Below are 18,732 nucleotides of genomic sequence, written 5' to 3'. Positions count from 1 at the left end.
TCTGGATGTATTACCATAAGCTACTTGGGCTTTCTAAATTTTATCCCCTCATATATAAAATTACTTTAACGCCTGTCTTATTATAGAGTTTTTGTAGGATAAATAAAATAACTTTTTAAAAAAAAATTATTTTATTTATTTTTGGTCCCGTTGGGTCTTCGTTGATGTACGCGGGCTTTCTCTAGGTGCGTTGAGCAGGGGCTGCTCTTCGTTGTGGTGCGCGGGCTTCCTCATTGCGGTGGCTTCTCTTGTGGAGCATGGGCTCTAGGCACACGGGCTCAATAGTTGTGGCTCGTGGGCTCTAGAGCACAGGCTCAGTAGTTGTGGCGCATGGGCTTAGTTGCTCCGCGGCATGTGGGATCTTCCCGGCCCAGGGCTCGAACCCATGTCCCCGGCATTGGCAGGCGGATTCTTAACCACTGCGCCGCCAGGGAAGCCCCAAGATAACTTTTTTTTCTACCTTCCCCAGAAGGAGGCTCACTTTGAAAAAAAGTTCTTATTTACCAATGGAAGTATTTTAGCCTTCAGTTTAAAACAGTGTTTCCATCACCCTTTGATTCTCTACTGTTTCAAGAATAGGGCAAGAGGACAAAGTATAATAAATAAACATAAAATCAGCTACATTAAGAGGAGATCTTAGGGGCTTCCCTGGTGGCGCAGTGGTTGAGAGTCCGCCTGCCGATGCAGGGGACACAGGTTCGTGCCCCGGTCCGGGAAGATCCCACGTGCCGCGGAGCGGCTAGGCCTGTGAGCCATGGCCGCTGAGCCTGTGCGTCTGGAGCCTGTGCTTCGCAACGGGAGAGGCCAGAACAGTGAGAGGCCTGCGTACTGCAAAAAAAAAGAGGAGATATCTGTGTCTTTGCTGAGTGTAGACATGACTTACGTGCTAAAATCCTCAGGACTTGACAGCCAAAGAGCAAGTGTATAGAATAGATTTTCTTCCCAAATCAGCCAGTGTGTCTTTGTTGGTAAAATATGCCCAATGTTGAGAAACTTACATTTGAGGAGATCAGAATAATATATTTCAAACAATTATAGAACAATTAGACGCTAAACTGGTGGTAGCTAGTGACTAAAAATAGCAGAATTCTTAGAAGGAGAAAGCTTCATGGAAGAGATAAAGCCATTAAGTCATAAAGAATGAATAATTTTTTTTTCCTATTTAAAACCTTTTGTTACCTATTCACTTAGAAAATCAGAAAATAGAGCAAGTGAAAAAAGAAAACTCAGACTCACATTCTTACCCACCCAGAGTTCTGTTAATCTCATAGTATATGCTTTTAATGCTTTTCTATTGCGTGATTTTTCTTTTTTTTTTTACCGTAACCGGAATCATAAAGTAGCCTGTTCTTTTCGATTATCAATGTATCCTAACAGTCTTTCTATGTTGAGTTGGTCTATTCCTCTAAATAGTAGCTGTACAAATGACTAAAGAAAAGGAAATAAGAGCACAGAAACAAGTGTCTTCAGTGAAATGTCTCTCTTAAGTCTATTGCCCATTATGCAAATGAGTTTTTTTTTTTTAGTCTTGAGTTTTGAGAGCTCTTTATATAGTCTAGAGACTAGTCCTTTGTCAGTTATGTATTTTGCAGATAGTTTCTTTAAGTGTATAGCTTGTCTTTTCATTGTTTTAGCAGGATCTTTCACAAGGCAAAAGATTTTAATTTTGGTAAAGTCCAACATTTCCTTTTTATAAATTATGCTTTTGGTGTCAAGTTTGTAATTCTTTGCCTAGCCCTAGATCCCAAAATTTTTTTCTTAAAAGTTTTATAATTTTATGTTTTACATCTAAGTCCATGATCTATTTTGAGTTGATTTTTGTGTAACGTGTGAGACTTAGGTCAAGGTTCATTTTTTGCCTATACGTGTTCAATTGCTCCAGCACCTTTTGTTGAAAAGGATTTGTTATAGCACAGAGAACTACATTCCATATCCTGTGATAAACTATATGGAAAATATATGAAAAAGAATATATATGTATATATATATAACTGAGTCACTGTACTGTACAGCAGAAATTAATACAACATTGTAAATATACTTCAATAAAATAAATTTTTTACACCTTGGTCAAAAATTATTTGGGCATATTTGTGTGGGTCTGTCTATGGGCTCTCTATTACATTTCATTGATACATGTATCTGTCTCTCAACCAATACTCCACACAGTCTTGGTTACTATAGTTATATACTGCATTATGCACATAGTAAGCTTGAAATTGAGTAGACTAATTCATCCCATTTTATTCTTCCTTTTCAAAGTTATTTTAGCTATTCTAGTTCCTTTTTTTCATGTAAATTTTGGAATCAGCTTTTCTACATCTACAAAGAATCTTGCTGATATTTTGATAGGAATTATGTTAAACCTATGTATCAGTTTGGGGGAAATTAAGATCTTTGTTACATTGAGTCTTCCAATCCATGAACATGTTATCTCCTTTAGATCTTTGATTTCTTTCATCAGCATTGTGTAGTTTTCAGCATGCAGGTCTTGCATATATTTTGTTAGATTTTAAACGTACGTATTTCACTTTTCTAAGTGATTGTATCAGTGATATTGTATTTCAGTATCCACATATTTATTGCTAGTATATAGAAATACAAGTGACTTTAAAGATTCTTTTAGGGCTTCCCTGGTGGCGCTGTGGTTGAGAGTCCGCCTGCTGATGCAGGGGACGCGGGTTCGTGCCCCGGTCTGGGAAGATCCCACATGCCACGGAGCGGCTGGGCCCGTGAGCCATGGCCGCTGAGCCTGCGCGTCTGGAGCGCTCCGCAACGGGAAAGGCCACAACAGTAAGAGGCCCGCATACCGCAAAAAAAAAAAAAAGAAAAAAATTCTTTTAAATTGCGGTTTAAATATGTAGAACGTAAAATTTACCATTTTTAAGTATGCATTTCTTTTCTTTTTTTTTTTTTTTTTGCGGTATGCGGGCCTCTTACTGTTGTGGCCTTTCCCGTTGCGGAGCGCTCCAGACGCGCAGGCTCAGCGGCCATGGCTCACGGGCCCAGCCGCTCCGCAGCACGTGGGATCTTCCCGGACCGGGGCACGAACCCATGTCCCCTGCATCGGCAGGGGGGCTCTCAACCCCTGCACCACCAGGGAAGCCCTAAGTATGCAGTTCTTAAAGTGCAGTTGAGTACATTCACGTTGCTGTGGAACTATCACCACCATACATCCACAGAACGTTTTTAATTTTGCAAAACTGAAACTCTGTGCCCATTAACCAATAACTCCCTGATAAGGAAAACTCTATTTTTCTTTCTGCTTGCTACTTACAAAACACTTCTGTACTCCAAATGTGTAGGATATTTTTTCCACATCAAGCAATTCTTTGACACCAGTTGTGTGTCCTGCAGTCTAACTCAACTGGCATCAGATCCACAGGTTAAGAGTTCAGTTGCACAGGGTGCCTCCACATCACATGCCAGTTGCAAGTCCAGCTTGTCACCTGTGCTTCTGACCAACTGGTATAAATTAGAGGTTACCAAAACAACCCCCTTGGGCTTGATAATTTGCTAGAGCAGCTCACAGAACTCAGGAAAACATTTTTCTTACTAGATTTACCAGTTTATTACAAAGGATGCAATTCAGCAACAGCTAGATGGAAGAGAAGCCCAGGGCAAGGTACGTGGGAAGGGACGCAGAGCTTCCATGCCTTCTCCAGATACGCCACCCTCCTAGCACCTCCGCACGTTCACCATACCCTATCCTTTTGGGGTTTTATGGAGGCTTCATTACGTGGGTATGATGGATTAAATCATTGGCCATTGGTGATTCATTGAACCTCCAACCTCTCTTTCTCCCCAGAGGTTGTGTGGTAGCACTGTAAGTTCCAACCCTCTAATCACAGGTTTGGTTCCCCTGACAACAGTCCCCATCCTGTGATTAACTAGGGGCTTTCCAAAAATCACCTCATTAACGTAAACTCAGGGGCTTGTTATGAGTATCAAAAAACACCTCTTTCACCTTTACTGCTCTGGATCTATTTCAGGAGCTGGGAACAAAAACTGCATATTATAACAAAAGATGCTTCCATTGTTCTTATCAGTTAGGAAATCATAAGGGTTTTAGAGTTATATGCCAGGAATAGGACTAAAACTAAGTATGTATTTCTTGTTATAAATCATAATATTGCATTTCCTGTTCCTTCCCCCTGCCCACAGCCCCTGGCAACCACTATTCTACTTTCTGTCTCTATGAGTTTGATTCCTCTAAGTACCTCACATGAGTGGAATCATACAGTATTTGTTCTTTTGTGACTGGCTTTTCCTACTTAGCATAATGTCTTCAGGGTTCATCCATTTGATAGCATGTGTCAGAATTTCATTCCTTTTTAAGGCTAATATTCCATTGCATGTATATACCATATTTTGTTTATCCAGTCATCCATCAAAGGACACTGGTTGCTTCCGCCTTTTGGCTATTGTAAATAATGCTTCTATGTCATGGGTATATAAATGTCTCTTCAAGACCCTGCTTTCAAGTCTTTTGGAGATATATATATATATTCATATACAGAAGTATTCGTGTATAATTCTGTTTTTAGTTTTTTGAGGAATCACCAAACGTTTCCACAGTGGCTGCATCATTTCACATTTCTACTAACAGTGCACAGTGTTCCAATTTCTCCACATCTTTGCCAACACTTGTTATTTTCTTTTTTAAAAAAATTAATTAATTAATTAATTTATGGCTACGTTGGGTCTTCGTTCCTGTGCGCGGGCTTTCTCTAGTTGCAGTGAGCAGGGGTTACTCTTTGTTGTGGTGTGCGGGCTTCTCATTGCAGTGGCTTCTCTCGTTGCGGAGCATGGGCTCTAGGCGCGTGGGCTTCAGTAGTTGTGGCACGTGGGCTCAGTATTTGTGGCTCGTGGGCTCTAGAGTGCAGGCTCAGTTGCCCCATGGCATGTGGGATCTTCCCAGACCAGGGATTGAATCTGTGTCTCCTGCATTGGCAGGCAGACTCTTAACCCACGAGGAAAGTCCCTGCCAACACTTGTTATTTTCTGTGTGTGGTTTTTTTAGTTAGTTTGTTAGTTTGTTCTAGTTTGGTAATAGTTTTGTAATAGCCATCCAAATGGTGTGAACTAGTATCTCACTGAGGTTTTGATTTGCATTTCCCTAATGATAAAATTGACTTTTTACGTATATTTAGTATCCTGCCACCTTGCTGAAGTCATTTATTAATTCTAGGAGAATTTTTGTAGATTCCTTGGAATTCTCTGGGTAAACATCATGCCATCTGAAATAGAACAGTTTTATTTCTTCCTTTTGGATTTGTATGTGTATATGTCCTTTTCTTGCTCTGTTACACTGGCTACAACTTCTAGCACTATGTTGAATAAGTGTGATGAAAGTGGACATCCTGATCTTAGTGGGGAGAGCGTTCAGTGTTTCATCATTAAATATAATGTTAGCTGTAGAATTTTTTTTTTTTTTTTTTTTGGTACGTGGACCTCTCACTGCTGTGGCCTCTCCCGTTGCGGAGCACAGGCTCCAGACGCGCAGGCTCAGCGGCCATGGCTCACAGGCCCAGCCGCTCTGCGGCATGTGGGATCTTCCCGGACCGGGGCACGAACCCGCGTGCCCTGCATCGGCAGGCGGACTCTCAACCACAGCGCCACCAGGGAAGCCCGCTGTAGAATTTTTGTGTGTGCTTCTTACCAAGTTGAAGAAATTCCTCTTTACCCCGAATGGATGTTGAGTTTTGTCACGTGCTTTTTGGCATCTGTTGCATGATCGTGTAGTTTTCCTTCTTTGCCTGTTAATATGTGGATTATATTGATTTATTTATTGTTTGAATTTTGAACTAGCCTTGCATCCTTGGAATAAACCTCACTTGGTCATGGTATATAATTCTCTTTATATCTTACTGAATTCTATTTGGTAATATTTTGTTAAGGATTTTTGCATTTATATTTATGAGGGATATTGGTCTATAATTTTTTTGTTTTGTTTTTTAATTCTCTTTGATTTTGGTATCACAGTAATAGTAGCTTCATAAAATGAATTGGAAAATGTTCATTCTGTCTTCTGGAAGAGATTGTGTAGAATTGGTAGTTCTTGTTTAAATGTTTGATAAAATTTTCCAATGAAACCATCTGGGCTTGGATATCTTTTTTGGAAGTTTTTAAATTATGAATTCAATTTCCCTAGAAGTTGAAGGGCTGTCTAAATGATCTTTTTCATAATAGTTGAGTTGTAGTAGTTTGTGTTTTTCAAATAGTGATCCATTTTGTCGAAGTTGTCAAATTTATGTCAAATTTATTTTGAGCACCAAGAAGGAGTCTACATTCTTTTTAACCTCTGCTGCTTTCTTTTACCTCCTGGTAGTTGTTAGTATTTTCCCTTAGAAATGTCAAAATTTGAAATTCCATAGCTCCCCTTGGCCAACCTGTTATAGAATTGTTTCTCCTTTCTGCCTGTCTGAAATTTGTTTTGCTTTGTCTGCAAACATTCCCTCAGCACTGTGTTCTTTGGGAGAAAATAAGGTGAGAACTGTTGATGTAAAGTGCCTTATATTTGTGTTTCCCTGGGCTTGCAGTTTAAGTTTCTAATAGTCAGGAACAGTGTCTTCTTTCTATCCCCCGCAGCTGCTCGTACAGAACAGATTAGTATCTGTGAATGAATAACAACTTCATAAATACTTAGAAGAAAAGATAACCTCCTCTTTTAAATGTTATACAACACCTCCCTTGAATCTTTAATGTTCCTATTGGATACTAAATATGTAAATTGTGAGACAGGCACTTATTTGGTCATCTAATGTAAGACTTTGAATATCGTAAATATTGGTTAAGTCTAGACATTAGTACTGACTTTAGACAGCACCAGTGACAAAGAAATCATCATGTTATGGGCAAAAAAATGTTATGGATTTTGGAGATGGGGTAACAATCCTAGTACAAGACCAAGTAAATGATTATTTACACCAATATAAAGTTTCATAAATTTTCTTGGCTTATAAAATTCACGACTGTCTCAGCAGTTTTTTCATAGCACCTCTAGGACAAAAAGAATACCCATCCATTTGAAATTTGGTTAAAACAACTCATGTCCCAACAACACCTTTTGGACACTGTACAGTTTCTCAGACCTCGGAGTCATAGTGGACATTCCACTGTCATTCCTCTTCCACATTGATTTTTCCCGGTATATGTTTTTTCACAGCAACTGCCAAAAATCCAGCCTCACAAAAAATATGGGATTATTGAAAGGAATGCAGCAGTCTTAATGGAGAAACTGAACTACCTCGAGCCGGTAGTTCACCCAATGTTCAAACAGGTGTTTTTGTATTTCCCTCAAAAATCTGAAAAATCCTGCAGTGCCCTGTGAGTTCACTGTTGTGCCTTGGAGTGCTTTAGTGTGCATCTTGCGGCCCTAATGACTGTCCTCACAGAGTGGGGGAGGGAAAATCTCTCCGAAGGACTGAGGTGTCTTTTGGAGGGATGTGGGAATAGTGAAAAGGGATGTTTGGGGAGCATCAGTGGGGACTGAGTACGTGTTAAAGATTGACCCATAATCTTAGCTAAATAAACCATCTGTCTATAACCTTATCTCTTCTAAAGCTTTGAGATAAATGCCATACATATCTAATATTCACTAGGGACTACAGTTTATCTCAATATTAATTTTTACTATTGTCAGTTCATATGCATAATATTTTTATTTTTCTTTAATACCGTTGTCATACTTTTTATGTAAAAATAAAAATTCAGTATGAAACTCTGATGTTGAAGGATGACTTGTAGTCTTTGATTCTGTCCTTATTACTTGGTACTATTACATTAGCTTTTTAAAAAATGTCACTTAAGTCCAATCTTTGTTTCTGACTCATAGAAACAAAATATAATTTTTGAGTCAATCAAAAGCTCTTGTTTTTTCTCTCTGTTTGTGTAGAACAAATCACCTGCTGCAGTTACAGAACCAGAGACAAATAAATTTGATAGTACTGGATACGATAAGGACTTAGTAGAAGCTTTGGAAAGAGATATAATTTCTCAGAATCCCAATGTTCGATGGTAAGTTATATCACAACAAAATAATTGGATGTTGCTTTTTGGAACAGAAAATGGAACAAATGTGGGCATGTACTGAAGATCAGTCCTTGAGGATAGAACCTGAGGACATATAATGTGAGCATGACACATAATGAAAAACTTGACTTTGGTTCAGGCTGTACCAGTTTTTGTCTGAGATTTTTTAATTTAATGAAATAAATAATAATAAAGTTCTTATCAAATTAAAAATTCTACATACAGAATGGGAACAAGATAACAGAAATTACATCTTTTGGGGACATTCTCCAGTGGTAAAATGGCAGTCATTCTTATGCGTGTGTATTGCTTGTTATCTTAGGTTTATACAATATATGTTGCTTTTATATCCTATTAGAGCAGTGGTTCTCAACTTTATTACTGTTATATCTAAGGGATAAGTTAGGAGTTTGGGATTAACATAAACACACTGCTATATATAAAATAGATAACCAACAAGGACCTATATAGCATAGGGAACTATACTTAATATTTTGTAATAACCTAAAGGGAAAAGGATCCCTTTGGAATAACGTAAGGGAAAAGACTCTGAAAAAAAAATAGATGTACTTGTATGTATAACTGAATCACCCTGCTGTACACCTGAAACTAATACAAAAGTGTAAATCAACTACAATTAAAAAAATAAATACTATATCTAATCAAAGAACTGTAATTTATCACAGTGAGTTATAAATCTCCCTTTCCCACAAAGTTAGGTACATTCTGTTATACGTTTTTTGTTAAAACTTTAATTATTTTTCGGTATAGTTTTGAGGGATATTTTAAAATATATTATCATGTCATATATCATAATATATTATTATGTCATATATCATAATATATTATCACGTCATATATCATAATATATTATCACGTCATATATCATAATATATTATCACGTCATATATCATAATATATTATCACGTCATATATCATAATATATTATCACGTCATATATCATAATATATTATCACGTCATATATCATAATATATTATCACGTCATATATCATAATATATTATCACGCCATGTGTACCGGTTGTTGTAGTAGTAGTAGTGTTCTAGTGGTTGGAGATGACTTCACAGAAATCTCTATGATACTCTTTATTTATTTTTTTTTTATTTTTAATTTTTTTTCTATGATACTCTTTAATCTTGGTGTCTATCTCTTGATAGGGTTGGGGGCAAAACAGCAGTTTTGCAACCTGTATCTGCTTTATGCCCTTTTTATTCTTTATGGGTTTTTTTAATGGACTCATTATTTCTAAATCATGGAATTTATGGAATGAGCATTTTAAGAGCAGAAGTTTAAAATGAAATGGCATAATAATACTTAAATTGTAGGCCTGTAGACCTGTGTTCTCATTCACCAAGCTGAAAATCATTACTCCCAAGAATTGAAGATTCAGGGACTTCCCTGGTGGTCCAGTGGGTAAGACCCTGCGCTCCCAATGCAGGGGGCTCGAGTTCAATCCCTGGTCAGGGAACCGGATCCCACACACTACAACTGAAGATTCCCCACACGGCAACGAAGATCCCACGTGCTGCAACTAAGACCTGATGCGGCCAAATAAATAAATAAATATTTTAAAAACTTAAAAAAGAATCGAAGATTCAGATTGTGCTCTTTCTGTATACTGGTTGCTGTGGCAGAGGCCTCGTCACTGTGTTAGTTCACTAGTGCCTAGGAAGAAGGTTAGCATTCTGTCAGCAACGTAAAATCATGTGCTTTCAGTGATTCTCAAGAATGACTACATAGAGTTAGGTGGTTGTAGTTAGTTTATCAACAACTACAAGGTTGTTGATGAAATATCTTCTCTTTCAGGGATGATATTGCTGATTTAGTAGAAGCTAAAAAGTTGCTTAAGGAAGCTGTGGTGTTACCAATGTGGATGCCAGAATTCTTCAAAGGCATTAGGAGACCATGGAAAGTAAGTGTATTACTGTAACGGCATTGTCAGAGCAAAAGGCAGGTGCATTGCTATAGAAAGCCAATATTTATCTGTGTTGGGGGAAGTGGGAGGAGAAAGTAGAGCAGGTAAAGAAAATTATTTTACACTATGTTGTGTTGTTCAGAACTTTGTTTAGACCAAGAGCTACTGCAAGGTTTCCAGAATAAGAAATAGGTACAGGACTTCACTGGTGGCACAGCGGTCAAGACTTCGCCTGCCAATGCAGGGGACACGGGTTCGAGCCCTGGTCCAGGAAGGTCCCACATGCTGCAGAGCAGCTAAGCCCATGTGCCACAACTACGGAAGCCTGTGCACCTAGAGCCCGTGCTCTGCAACAAGAGAAGCCACCACAAATGAGAAGCACGCGCACTGCAACGAAGAGTAGCCCCTGCTCACTGCAACTAGAGAGCCCGCACGCAGCAACGAAGACCCAACACAGCATAAATAAATGAATGAATGAATAAATAAATTTACTAAAAAAAAAGGAATAGGTACAATGTGATATTTGGAAAGTTGGACACATAGCAGATTTATAATGAGCTTACATTTGCAAATATGAACAGGTCACCTAATGCAAAAATGCTCCATTTTACGTGTTGTGTTGCAGAACTTACATCTGTATTTCTTGGAATTGTTCTTAAGAAACTAATAAGATATATCTGTATCTAATGAGTACTTTTTAAAAGTCATGTGCTGATATGAAAAGAGACTGTCCAAAAAACTCTTGGATTTGGGAAATGTGCTAATGGCTAACTCTGTACTTATTTTTTTAAATTCTTGAAAGGTTAAGTGATAAGCAAGATACAAAATTATGGACATACAGCTATGTAAAAAAAAAAAACTAATTTGAGCAAAAAGACTAGCAGGAAATATATCCAGATACTAATGGTACCTGTGTTAGGGTATGATATTATATCAGTACTCTAATATTGATTATATTATTTCTCATCTCTTAGTTCCAATTTTTTAATAATGTGTAGTTACCCTACTTTTGTAATGGAAAAAGTAAATTTGTGATAAAGTATCCTTCTGTTTATCTTTGTCTTTTACTTGTCTTAATATTATGTGTAAGTTGGTTGAAAATTGATCCTTAGTAATGGACTTCTTGTGAATTAGAACAATGGCACATAAATCCTTTGCTGATGCTATTATATTCCCAACAGGGAGTGTTGATGGTTGGCCCACCTGGCACAGGAAAGACCCTCCTTGCTAAAGCAGTAGCTACTGAATGCAAGACAACGTTCTTCAATGTCTCTTCATCAACTCTGACTTCCAAATACAGAGGAGAGTCTGAGAAGCTTGTTCGTCTTCTGTTCGAAATGGTGAGTGCTTGAGCTAACTCTAATGATTCTTTACCTCTAGAAGGGGAGAAAGTGAGTTGTAACTACAGCGTGTAGAATCGCTAGGCAGGATGCTTTTGTGCCCAGAGTGTGATTCCTGTGCTCTTGAAGGTAGAAAATTTTTATTCAATACTAACATGAATAACTTGCATTTCTCTTTGACTCCTTTTCTCTGGATGAAAGGCTGTCTCTGTTAGCTTATGGACATGCTCATGTTACGGGATCTGCATTACTGATCTGCTACAGGAATGTGAAATTATTATGGTTTTTAAATCAGGCTTAGTTATAGTAAATGCAGTATTAGAACAAAAATGAGAAAAGGTGAAAATCATAAGTAGATATGGAACTGAGATTACCTCCAATCTATTAACTATATCAAATACCCTGAGTTTAATGACCCAGTCTTTAGATTAAGTTCTTCGCTTCTTTGAGTTTCTTTTTCCTTCCTCCACTGCCACTCATCTGAGTATCAGTAGAAGAAATGTAATTCAACAAGTTCTGCTTGAGTGTTTAGGTTGAATTCAACAGCTTTTTAGACTTCAGACTTTGTTTCACTTACTATTTCCATCTTACCTCATTTAAGAAATTGTGTAGTTATATGCATGAGGACAGAGTTATGTTTATTATATAGATAGTGAAAAAGATTTACATTCCTGGTCGTGGTGGACAAAACCTTAGATGACCATGCTAATATTATACCAGATCTTCCTTCCTAGGCTGAGAATAAACAAACAAAACCCCTCACAATTTCATGTTATCTGTTTTCTGTAAAGGCTTCTTCCTGTTTCAATTCCCATTTTCTTTCTCCTTCAACTTCGATAATTCATAAGGCAGGATGTAGATTCTGACAAGTTCTTATGGATTATTAATAGTCCATCCCACAATAGGAATCTAATGGAGAACCTCTCAGATCCTTTTGAAAAATTAGCTTGCTATTTGCTTCAGGGGAAAAATTATATTGTCAGTATTCCAGAATAACTAGGCCTTTTTAAAATGTAAGCTAGGGGACTTCCCTGGTGGTCCAGTGGGTAAGACTCCACGCTCCCAGTGCCGGGGGCCCGGGTTCGATCCCTGGTCGGGGAACTAGATCCCGCACGCATGCCGCAACTAAGAAGTCTGCATGCCGCAACTGAGACCCGGAGCGGCCAAAATAAATATTTAAAAAATTTTATTTTAAAAAAAAGTAAGCTAAATAGGGTGAATGGGGACTTCCCTGATGGTCCAGTGGTTAAGACTCCACGTTCCCACTGCAGGGGGCACAGGTTCAAACTCTGGTTGGGGAACTAAGATATCCCGCATGCCAAAAAAGAAAAAAAAAAAAGTAAATAGGGTGACTGGCTAAGTGTGGCGTCTTTAGAGTTCGGTGGCCTGGGTAAAGATCCCACTTCTGTCACTTTCCTAGATGGCTAACTGTGGGAAAATTCCTCTCCTGTCCCTCAGTTGCTTCATCTATAAGAGGAGGACAGTAATTTAGGACCTACCTCTGTAATGTTTGGAGGGTGAAATCAGCCAATACATGTAAACTGCTTAATACAGAGCCTGACTCATAAGGACTCATAAATATTAACTGTTACTGTTTAAGAGTTATTTGATTTTTTTTAATGTAGGGTTTTATATTAAGGAAAGAGGACTATTTTCTTCTATGAGGGAAAGCCTCTTACAGAGTAGTAATTTGCAGTATTTTTGTATACTGCGGTTTATAAAGACATATCAAACAACTTATTTTTTACTGGCTTCCCTGGTATTGCCCAGGAGAATCTTAACCATCTTTAAACAGATCCTTGCTTCTCTGGAGCGTGCTACTTGAGTTGCCCACTTGAGCAGTGGCTCAGTCACAAACCAGCGCCTGCAGACGGGAGCTTCTGCCTTTCTGAATTTCGGTTAGGGCTCATTTGAAACCACCCTGATTTGCTTCTGTTCATGTGGACTCTCTCCAGTAAAATTGTACTGCCTCATATTTTGGTTTTGACTGCTCTACAGATGACTGCCTCTCCCTTGAGTGCCCCTCCCCCTGAACCTCTCAAAGTGAGCATTCCTCAGGGCCTGTATTTTGAATAAGGCCACTTAAATATTATAAAAGTCTGTCCAGGGTTTTTCACACGACATGGTAACAAACACATATAAAAACTTAATTGTACAGTTTTTGTTGTATTGTCAGGAACTTTCATTTTCAAGGGTCAGAAATCTAATCAAGTGAACAACAAGCTCAGTTGTTCCAGCAAAATTCCAGAGATTAATGTTTGGTCTCTAGAGTCACTTGTTTCTGCCTGGACCCTGCTGGGACTCCAGCAGAGTTGGCCTCTCTTGAAGTAATAGAATAAGAATGAGAGAGAGATGATTTACAAATGAAAAAGAGAGCTTCTCTTATCATAAGGAGCCATGCTGTGCAGGCAGAAACAATTGGTTTCCTCTCCGAGTCTCTCTACGTCTCCCTACATTACTTTCTCAGGTCATCCAAAGCCAATTTTAAATGTGCCACATAGCCTCTGCTTTAAGTCAGACCTTTCTGCACACCCTCAGTATTTGGGAAGACTCAATCTAGTAATTTTTGCTTGAAATTTAATTTTTGTTGTTGGTTCTGTTGGTAGATGGTTGCTAGCTAGAATTTCAATTATAAATTTTCTTGCATGTTTGCTTTTTTCTTTCTTTCCCTCCATCCAGTTTATTTTTCTCCCTCTGTTTCTTGAAAAGAAAGTACAAAAATGTTTGTACACAGTACCTAAGATCCAAGTAAGGATACCTTATTAAAAATGTATTATTAGGGCTCTTGGTTAAGAATCTGCCTGCCAATGCAGGGGACACGGGTTCGATCCCTGGTCCAGAAAGATCCCACATGCCACGGAGCAACTAAGCCCTTGTGCCACAACTACTGAGCCTGCATGCCACAACTAATGAAGCCTGTGCGCCTAGATCCCGTGCTCTGCAACAAGAGAAGCCACCACAATAAGCCCGCACACTGCAACAAAGACCCAACGCAGCCAAAAATAAATAAATAAAATTTAAAATTATTATTATTATCTTACTATCCCTTTGGAGGCAGTAGATGACTTAGAATTCAAGTTTTTAACTAGAAAAGAAAGTGAGATTTAACTATTAGGATTTTCCAAGTGAACAGACTAAAACTAAATCTATACTTTGGAAGCACTGTGCTTTCAACACAATTAATCACCTCTTAGAGGATACTGAATTATAACCTCATGGTCCAAAGAATTGATGAACCCAGTACAATTGCGTGTTCAAATCTGTAATGTTCACTTGCCATTGTGGACTTGCATTTTACGTTCAAGCTTTCTTTTGCAGTGATTCTAAGTTTGGATATTTTGTTTAAAAAATGATTAACGATAAACATTAGTTACTATAATAAAATGCTTCTTATCAACTATACTCCAATTTAAAAAAGTCTACTAAAAACAAAAAAAAAAATAAGTAAATAAAATTAAATGCCTCTTCAGTCTCCTTAAGAAACGGGTGATACTATTGAGTCTTACACAGCTGTTTACTAGATAATACTTGACTAGATCTATTAGTTAATGGATCAATCTTCCCTGTCCTTTGCTTTGGGGAAGAAATGCATTTAACGTACAAAAATAAACTTGGGGGATGTTATTCAGCCATAAAAAAGAATGAAGTGCTGGGACTTCCTGGTGGCTCCGTGGTTAAGAATCCGCCTGCCAATGCAGGGGACACGGGTTTGATCCCTGGTCCGGGAAGATCCCACATGCCATGGAGCAACTAAGCCCGTGCGCCACAACTACTGAGGCTGCATGCCACAACTACTGAAGCCTGTGTGCCTAGAGCCCATGCTCTGCAACAAGAGAAGCGACTGCAATGAGAAGCCCGCACGCTGCAACGAAGAATAGACCCCGCTGTCCGCAACTAGAGAAAGCCTGCACACAGCAACAAAGACCCAATGCAGACAAAAAAAAGAGTGAAGTACTGTACATGCTACGATATAGATAAACATTGAAAACATGCTAAATGAAAGAAGGCAGACACAAAAGGCCACATATTGTATGATCCCATTTATTTGAAATGTCCAGAATAGGTAAATGCAGAAAGACAGAAAATAGATTTGTGATTACCAGGGGCTAGGGGCAGGGAAGTATGGGTTATTTTTGGAGGCAGTGAAAATGTTCTGGAATTTGATAGTGATGATGGTTGCACAACATTGTTAATATACTAAATACTGAATTGTCACTTTAAAATGGTTTAAATGGTGAATTTTATGGTATATGAATTTTATCTCAAAAAAAAAAACTGAGGCCATTTAAATTGACCTCTAATTGACAACTTAAGAGGATAAAAATCAGTTGACCCTTGAACAACGTGAAGGTTAATCTGCATATAACTTATAGTGAGCCCTCTGTATCCACGGTTCTTCACATCCTTCAGTTCAACCAACCACAGACTGTGTAGTACCGTAGTATTTACTATGGAAAACTATCCACATACGAGTGGACCCATGCAGTTCAAACCCGAGTTGTTCAAGGGTCAGGTGTACTTGTATTAGTCAAATGAAAAATGGCAATTAAATTAGAATCCCTTAGAGGGAATCTATGTGATTTTATTTAAGGTAATGGTTCTCTTTAACAAAAATTTTTCTAGAACTTTAGAACACGTCAGTATCTGTAAATGTCTTCCCACCATTGTTGTCCATATTATTGTAGTGTACAGGATAATCCTGTATTTATATGACTCGTAAACAAATACATGTTGAAGATAATCAGTTATAGTATTGAATAGTATAAAAAATTGCCATATAAGATTTAAGTATATGATAGGTCTATATTAGAAGCTGTATTTTAGCTGTTCCAATTCTATCCTCTCTCCCCAGTATTAGGCAAAGAGGGAGAGACGCACAGGGTGGCAGGCTCCACAGCTCTTTAATAATTGCTAAACTATAGATGACTTTTAAATGAAATAAAAACCTGGTGTTGCACGCTTTCTCCCTCAGGCTCGATTTTACTCTCCAGCCACCATATTTATTGATGAGATAGATTCCATTTGTAGCCGCAGAGGGACTTCCGAAGAGCACGAGGCAAGCAGAAGGGTGAAAGCCGAGCTGCTGATTCAGATGGACGGTATGCCTGTGTCTCTGCGTGAGCTGAGCAAGCCCCACTCATAGTGCTGACCCACACAGCCCCAGTGACGCGGGGCTGGCCAGTCGGTCCTGGAGATTGCCAGCGGTAAACTGGGTGCACTGACAGTGGTGACACACCAGCAATTATGGCTGTTTATTCACAGGACACCCTCTGTCATACACTGATCTCATTTTTAGCCATGAAATTGAAACAAATGCCGATTAATTGGCCTTTAGAGAGGGATATGTATGGTTTTGAAGAATTTCTTAAATTGCTATGTAGTTGTGCTGAACTAGTCTTTTGATCAAATCTATTTTGAGTCCTATTTTTTGCACACTGCAAAAACTCACTTTTCTTGGACCACAAATTCACATACGTACCAGTTAGCTTTATAAGTCTTAGGGAGGCTTGATGATGCTTTTAATGTTGTGCTAAATATCTGATGATCTGTAAGTAGTTGAGCTTTGTTTTTTATTTTTTTACTGTGTTCTTATCCTTCCTCAAGGTGTTGGAGGTGCTTCTGAAAATGATGACCCTTCCAAAATGGTTATGGTTCTGGCAGCTACTAATTTTCCCTGGGATATTGATGAGGCTTTAAGACGACGTCTTGAAAAAAGAATCTATATTCCATTGCCATCAGGTATCTTTATTTGAATCAGAAAGGTCATGTTAACTCTTAGGTAGTTTTGCTTAGAAATTTTAAAATTTGGTATTAATTAACTTTCCAAGACAAACGTAGGATGTCTTTCCTTATTTTAACTGGTTTGGCTGTATCTGGAGCCTAAAGCCTTGATACTAGGAAATTTAAAATTCAATGAAATACTTCAATTTTAAAAAATAAAAATTAATTAAAATTTTAAAATAAATGCAGTAAATTCAGTAAGGAATAGGTCTTAAATTTTTTAAGCAAATGAGCTCTAAGAATTGGAAAACAACTTCTCAAAGTAGACTGGAGAAAAATAAAACATTGTTTATGTTGAAGGCTTATATTTTTAAATTTGTTTCTACCAATAGCAAAAGGCAGGGAGGAGCTATTACGAATAAGCCTACGTGAGCTGGAATTGGCTGATGATGTTGACCTTGTGAGTATAGCAGAAAACATGGAAGGTTATTCAGGTGCGGACATTACCAACGTGTGCAGGTATGAATTATTTTGGAAGCATAGGTGTTTTTTTTCTTTTTTTTTTTGAAGCATAGGTTTTTGTGGGTATAAGCTTCTATTATGAACTTTTTATGCTGAATTAAGATAGATGAAGAATAAAGACCCACATTATAATCTAGTCAGAGACACAAGTTTTGGTATTACGTTAGTGTTAGCTAACAGCCTCTCTCCTGTCTCTGTGATGCTTATTCTTTATATTATGGTACACTTTTAATAAAATTGAATTGCTATCTTATTATATCCTTTTAATTCTTCTTGGGCTTTTTGCTCAGATTCAACTGCTAAAAAAACAACTCAAAAACAGGCCTTATAGTCCAGTACTGGATTCTATGCAGTACTACATATGTATATGTAATAAGATAATTACAGAATAACATATGCACTGAAAATTTTTTTTGTTTACACGTTTTTAAAACCTAGGGATGCATCCTTGATGGCAATGAGAAGGCGCATTGAAGGTTTGACCCCAGAAGAAATCAGAAATCTTTCAAGAGAAGAAATGCACATGCCTACAACTATGGAGGATTTTGAAATGGCTTTAAAAAAGGTTTCTAAGTCAGTATCTGCTGCAGACATTGAAAGATATGAGAAGTGGATATTTGAGTTTGGATCATGCTAAATTCTCACATGTAAACTGTGAGAAACCTGCATTAAGTGTTTGAATAATAATTAAAAGTAGTATGTCATTGCACCAAGTGCTATATTTTTTTAAATTTTCATAATGGTAAGAGTGAAAAAAAAGTATGATTCTGAATAAAGGAAATTTTTAAAAGTTACAAGCAAATATGTTTTACTTTAGCATTACTGTATTTCTCTTTCACTGACAACAAATGTTGCGGCACAGATGCCGTTACTTAGCTTGGAAAACTGTCTTATATGTACATCTAAGTATACTATCTTCTCTTCCACTGCCTGCGGCTGCTGTTCCTTCTAAAGAATAAGACTGGCTCTAGCTCCACAGGTGCCAGTGGATAACTGAAAATTCCTGAACATTTTTATACAAGTAGCCATTTGATGCATGAACCACACCCAGTGTGCTTTCCTTCCTGCGTGGTGTTACGGTAACTTCCCTCCTCGTCCTGAGAGAGCTTTAAAGGCCCTTCATTTTACTGTGCATTTAAAAGGAAAAACTCTATACATCTATGTAAAACCTTGCCTGCC

The 18,732-nt window shown here is 38.0% G+C and overlaps 1 protein-coding gene across 1 annotated transcript in view; it reads left to right on the top strand.

Moving 5' to 3' along the window:
- KATNA1 (katanin catalytic subunit A1) overlaps positions 1 to 18,262 on the top strand; it is a 36,603-nt gene extending 18,341 nt beyond the window's left edge. Inside the window, exons 5-11 of the mRNA XM_024748022.1 lie at positions 7,898 to 8,019; positions 9,862 to 9,967; positions 11,152 to 11,310; positions 16,283 to 16,409; positions 16,915 to 17,049; positions 17,424 to 17,550; positions 17,992 to 18,262. Coding sequence (XP_024603790.1) covers positions 7,898 to 8,019; positions 9,862 to 9,967; positions 11,152 to 11,310; positions 16,283 to 16,409; positions 16,915 to 17,049; positions 17,424 to 17,550; positions 17,992 to 18,190 — 975 coding nt within the window. The 3' untranslated portion in view covers positions 18,191 to 18,262. The remainder of the gene's footprint in view (positions 1 to 7,897; positions 8,020 to 9,861; positions 9,968 to 11,151; positions 11,311 to 16,282; positions 16,410 to 16,914; positions 17,050 to 17,423; positions 17,551 to 17,991) is intronic.
- Positions 18,263 to 18,732: the final 470 nt, after the last annotated feature.

Source organism: Neophocaena asiaeorientalis, unplaced genomic scaffold, assembly GCF_003031525.2.
Source record: "Neophocaena asiaeorientalis asiaeorientalis breed wild unplaced genomic scaffold, Neophocaena_asiaeorientalis_V1.1 scaffold123, whole genome shotgun sequence".
Classification (NCBI taxonomy): Eukaryota; Metazoa; Chordata; class Mammalia; order Artiodactyla; family Phocoenidae; genus Neophocaena; species Neophocaena asiaeorientalis.
The sequence above is the reverse complement of the archived record's forward strand: the minus strand, read 5'-3'. Positions and strand labels throughout refer to the sequence as shown.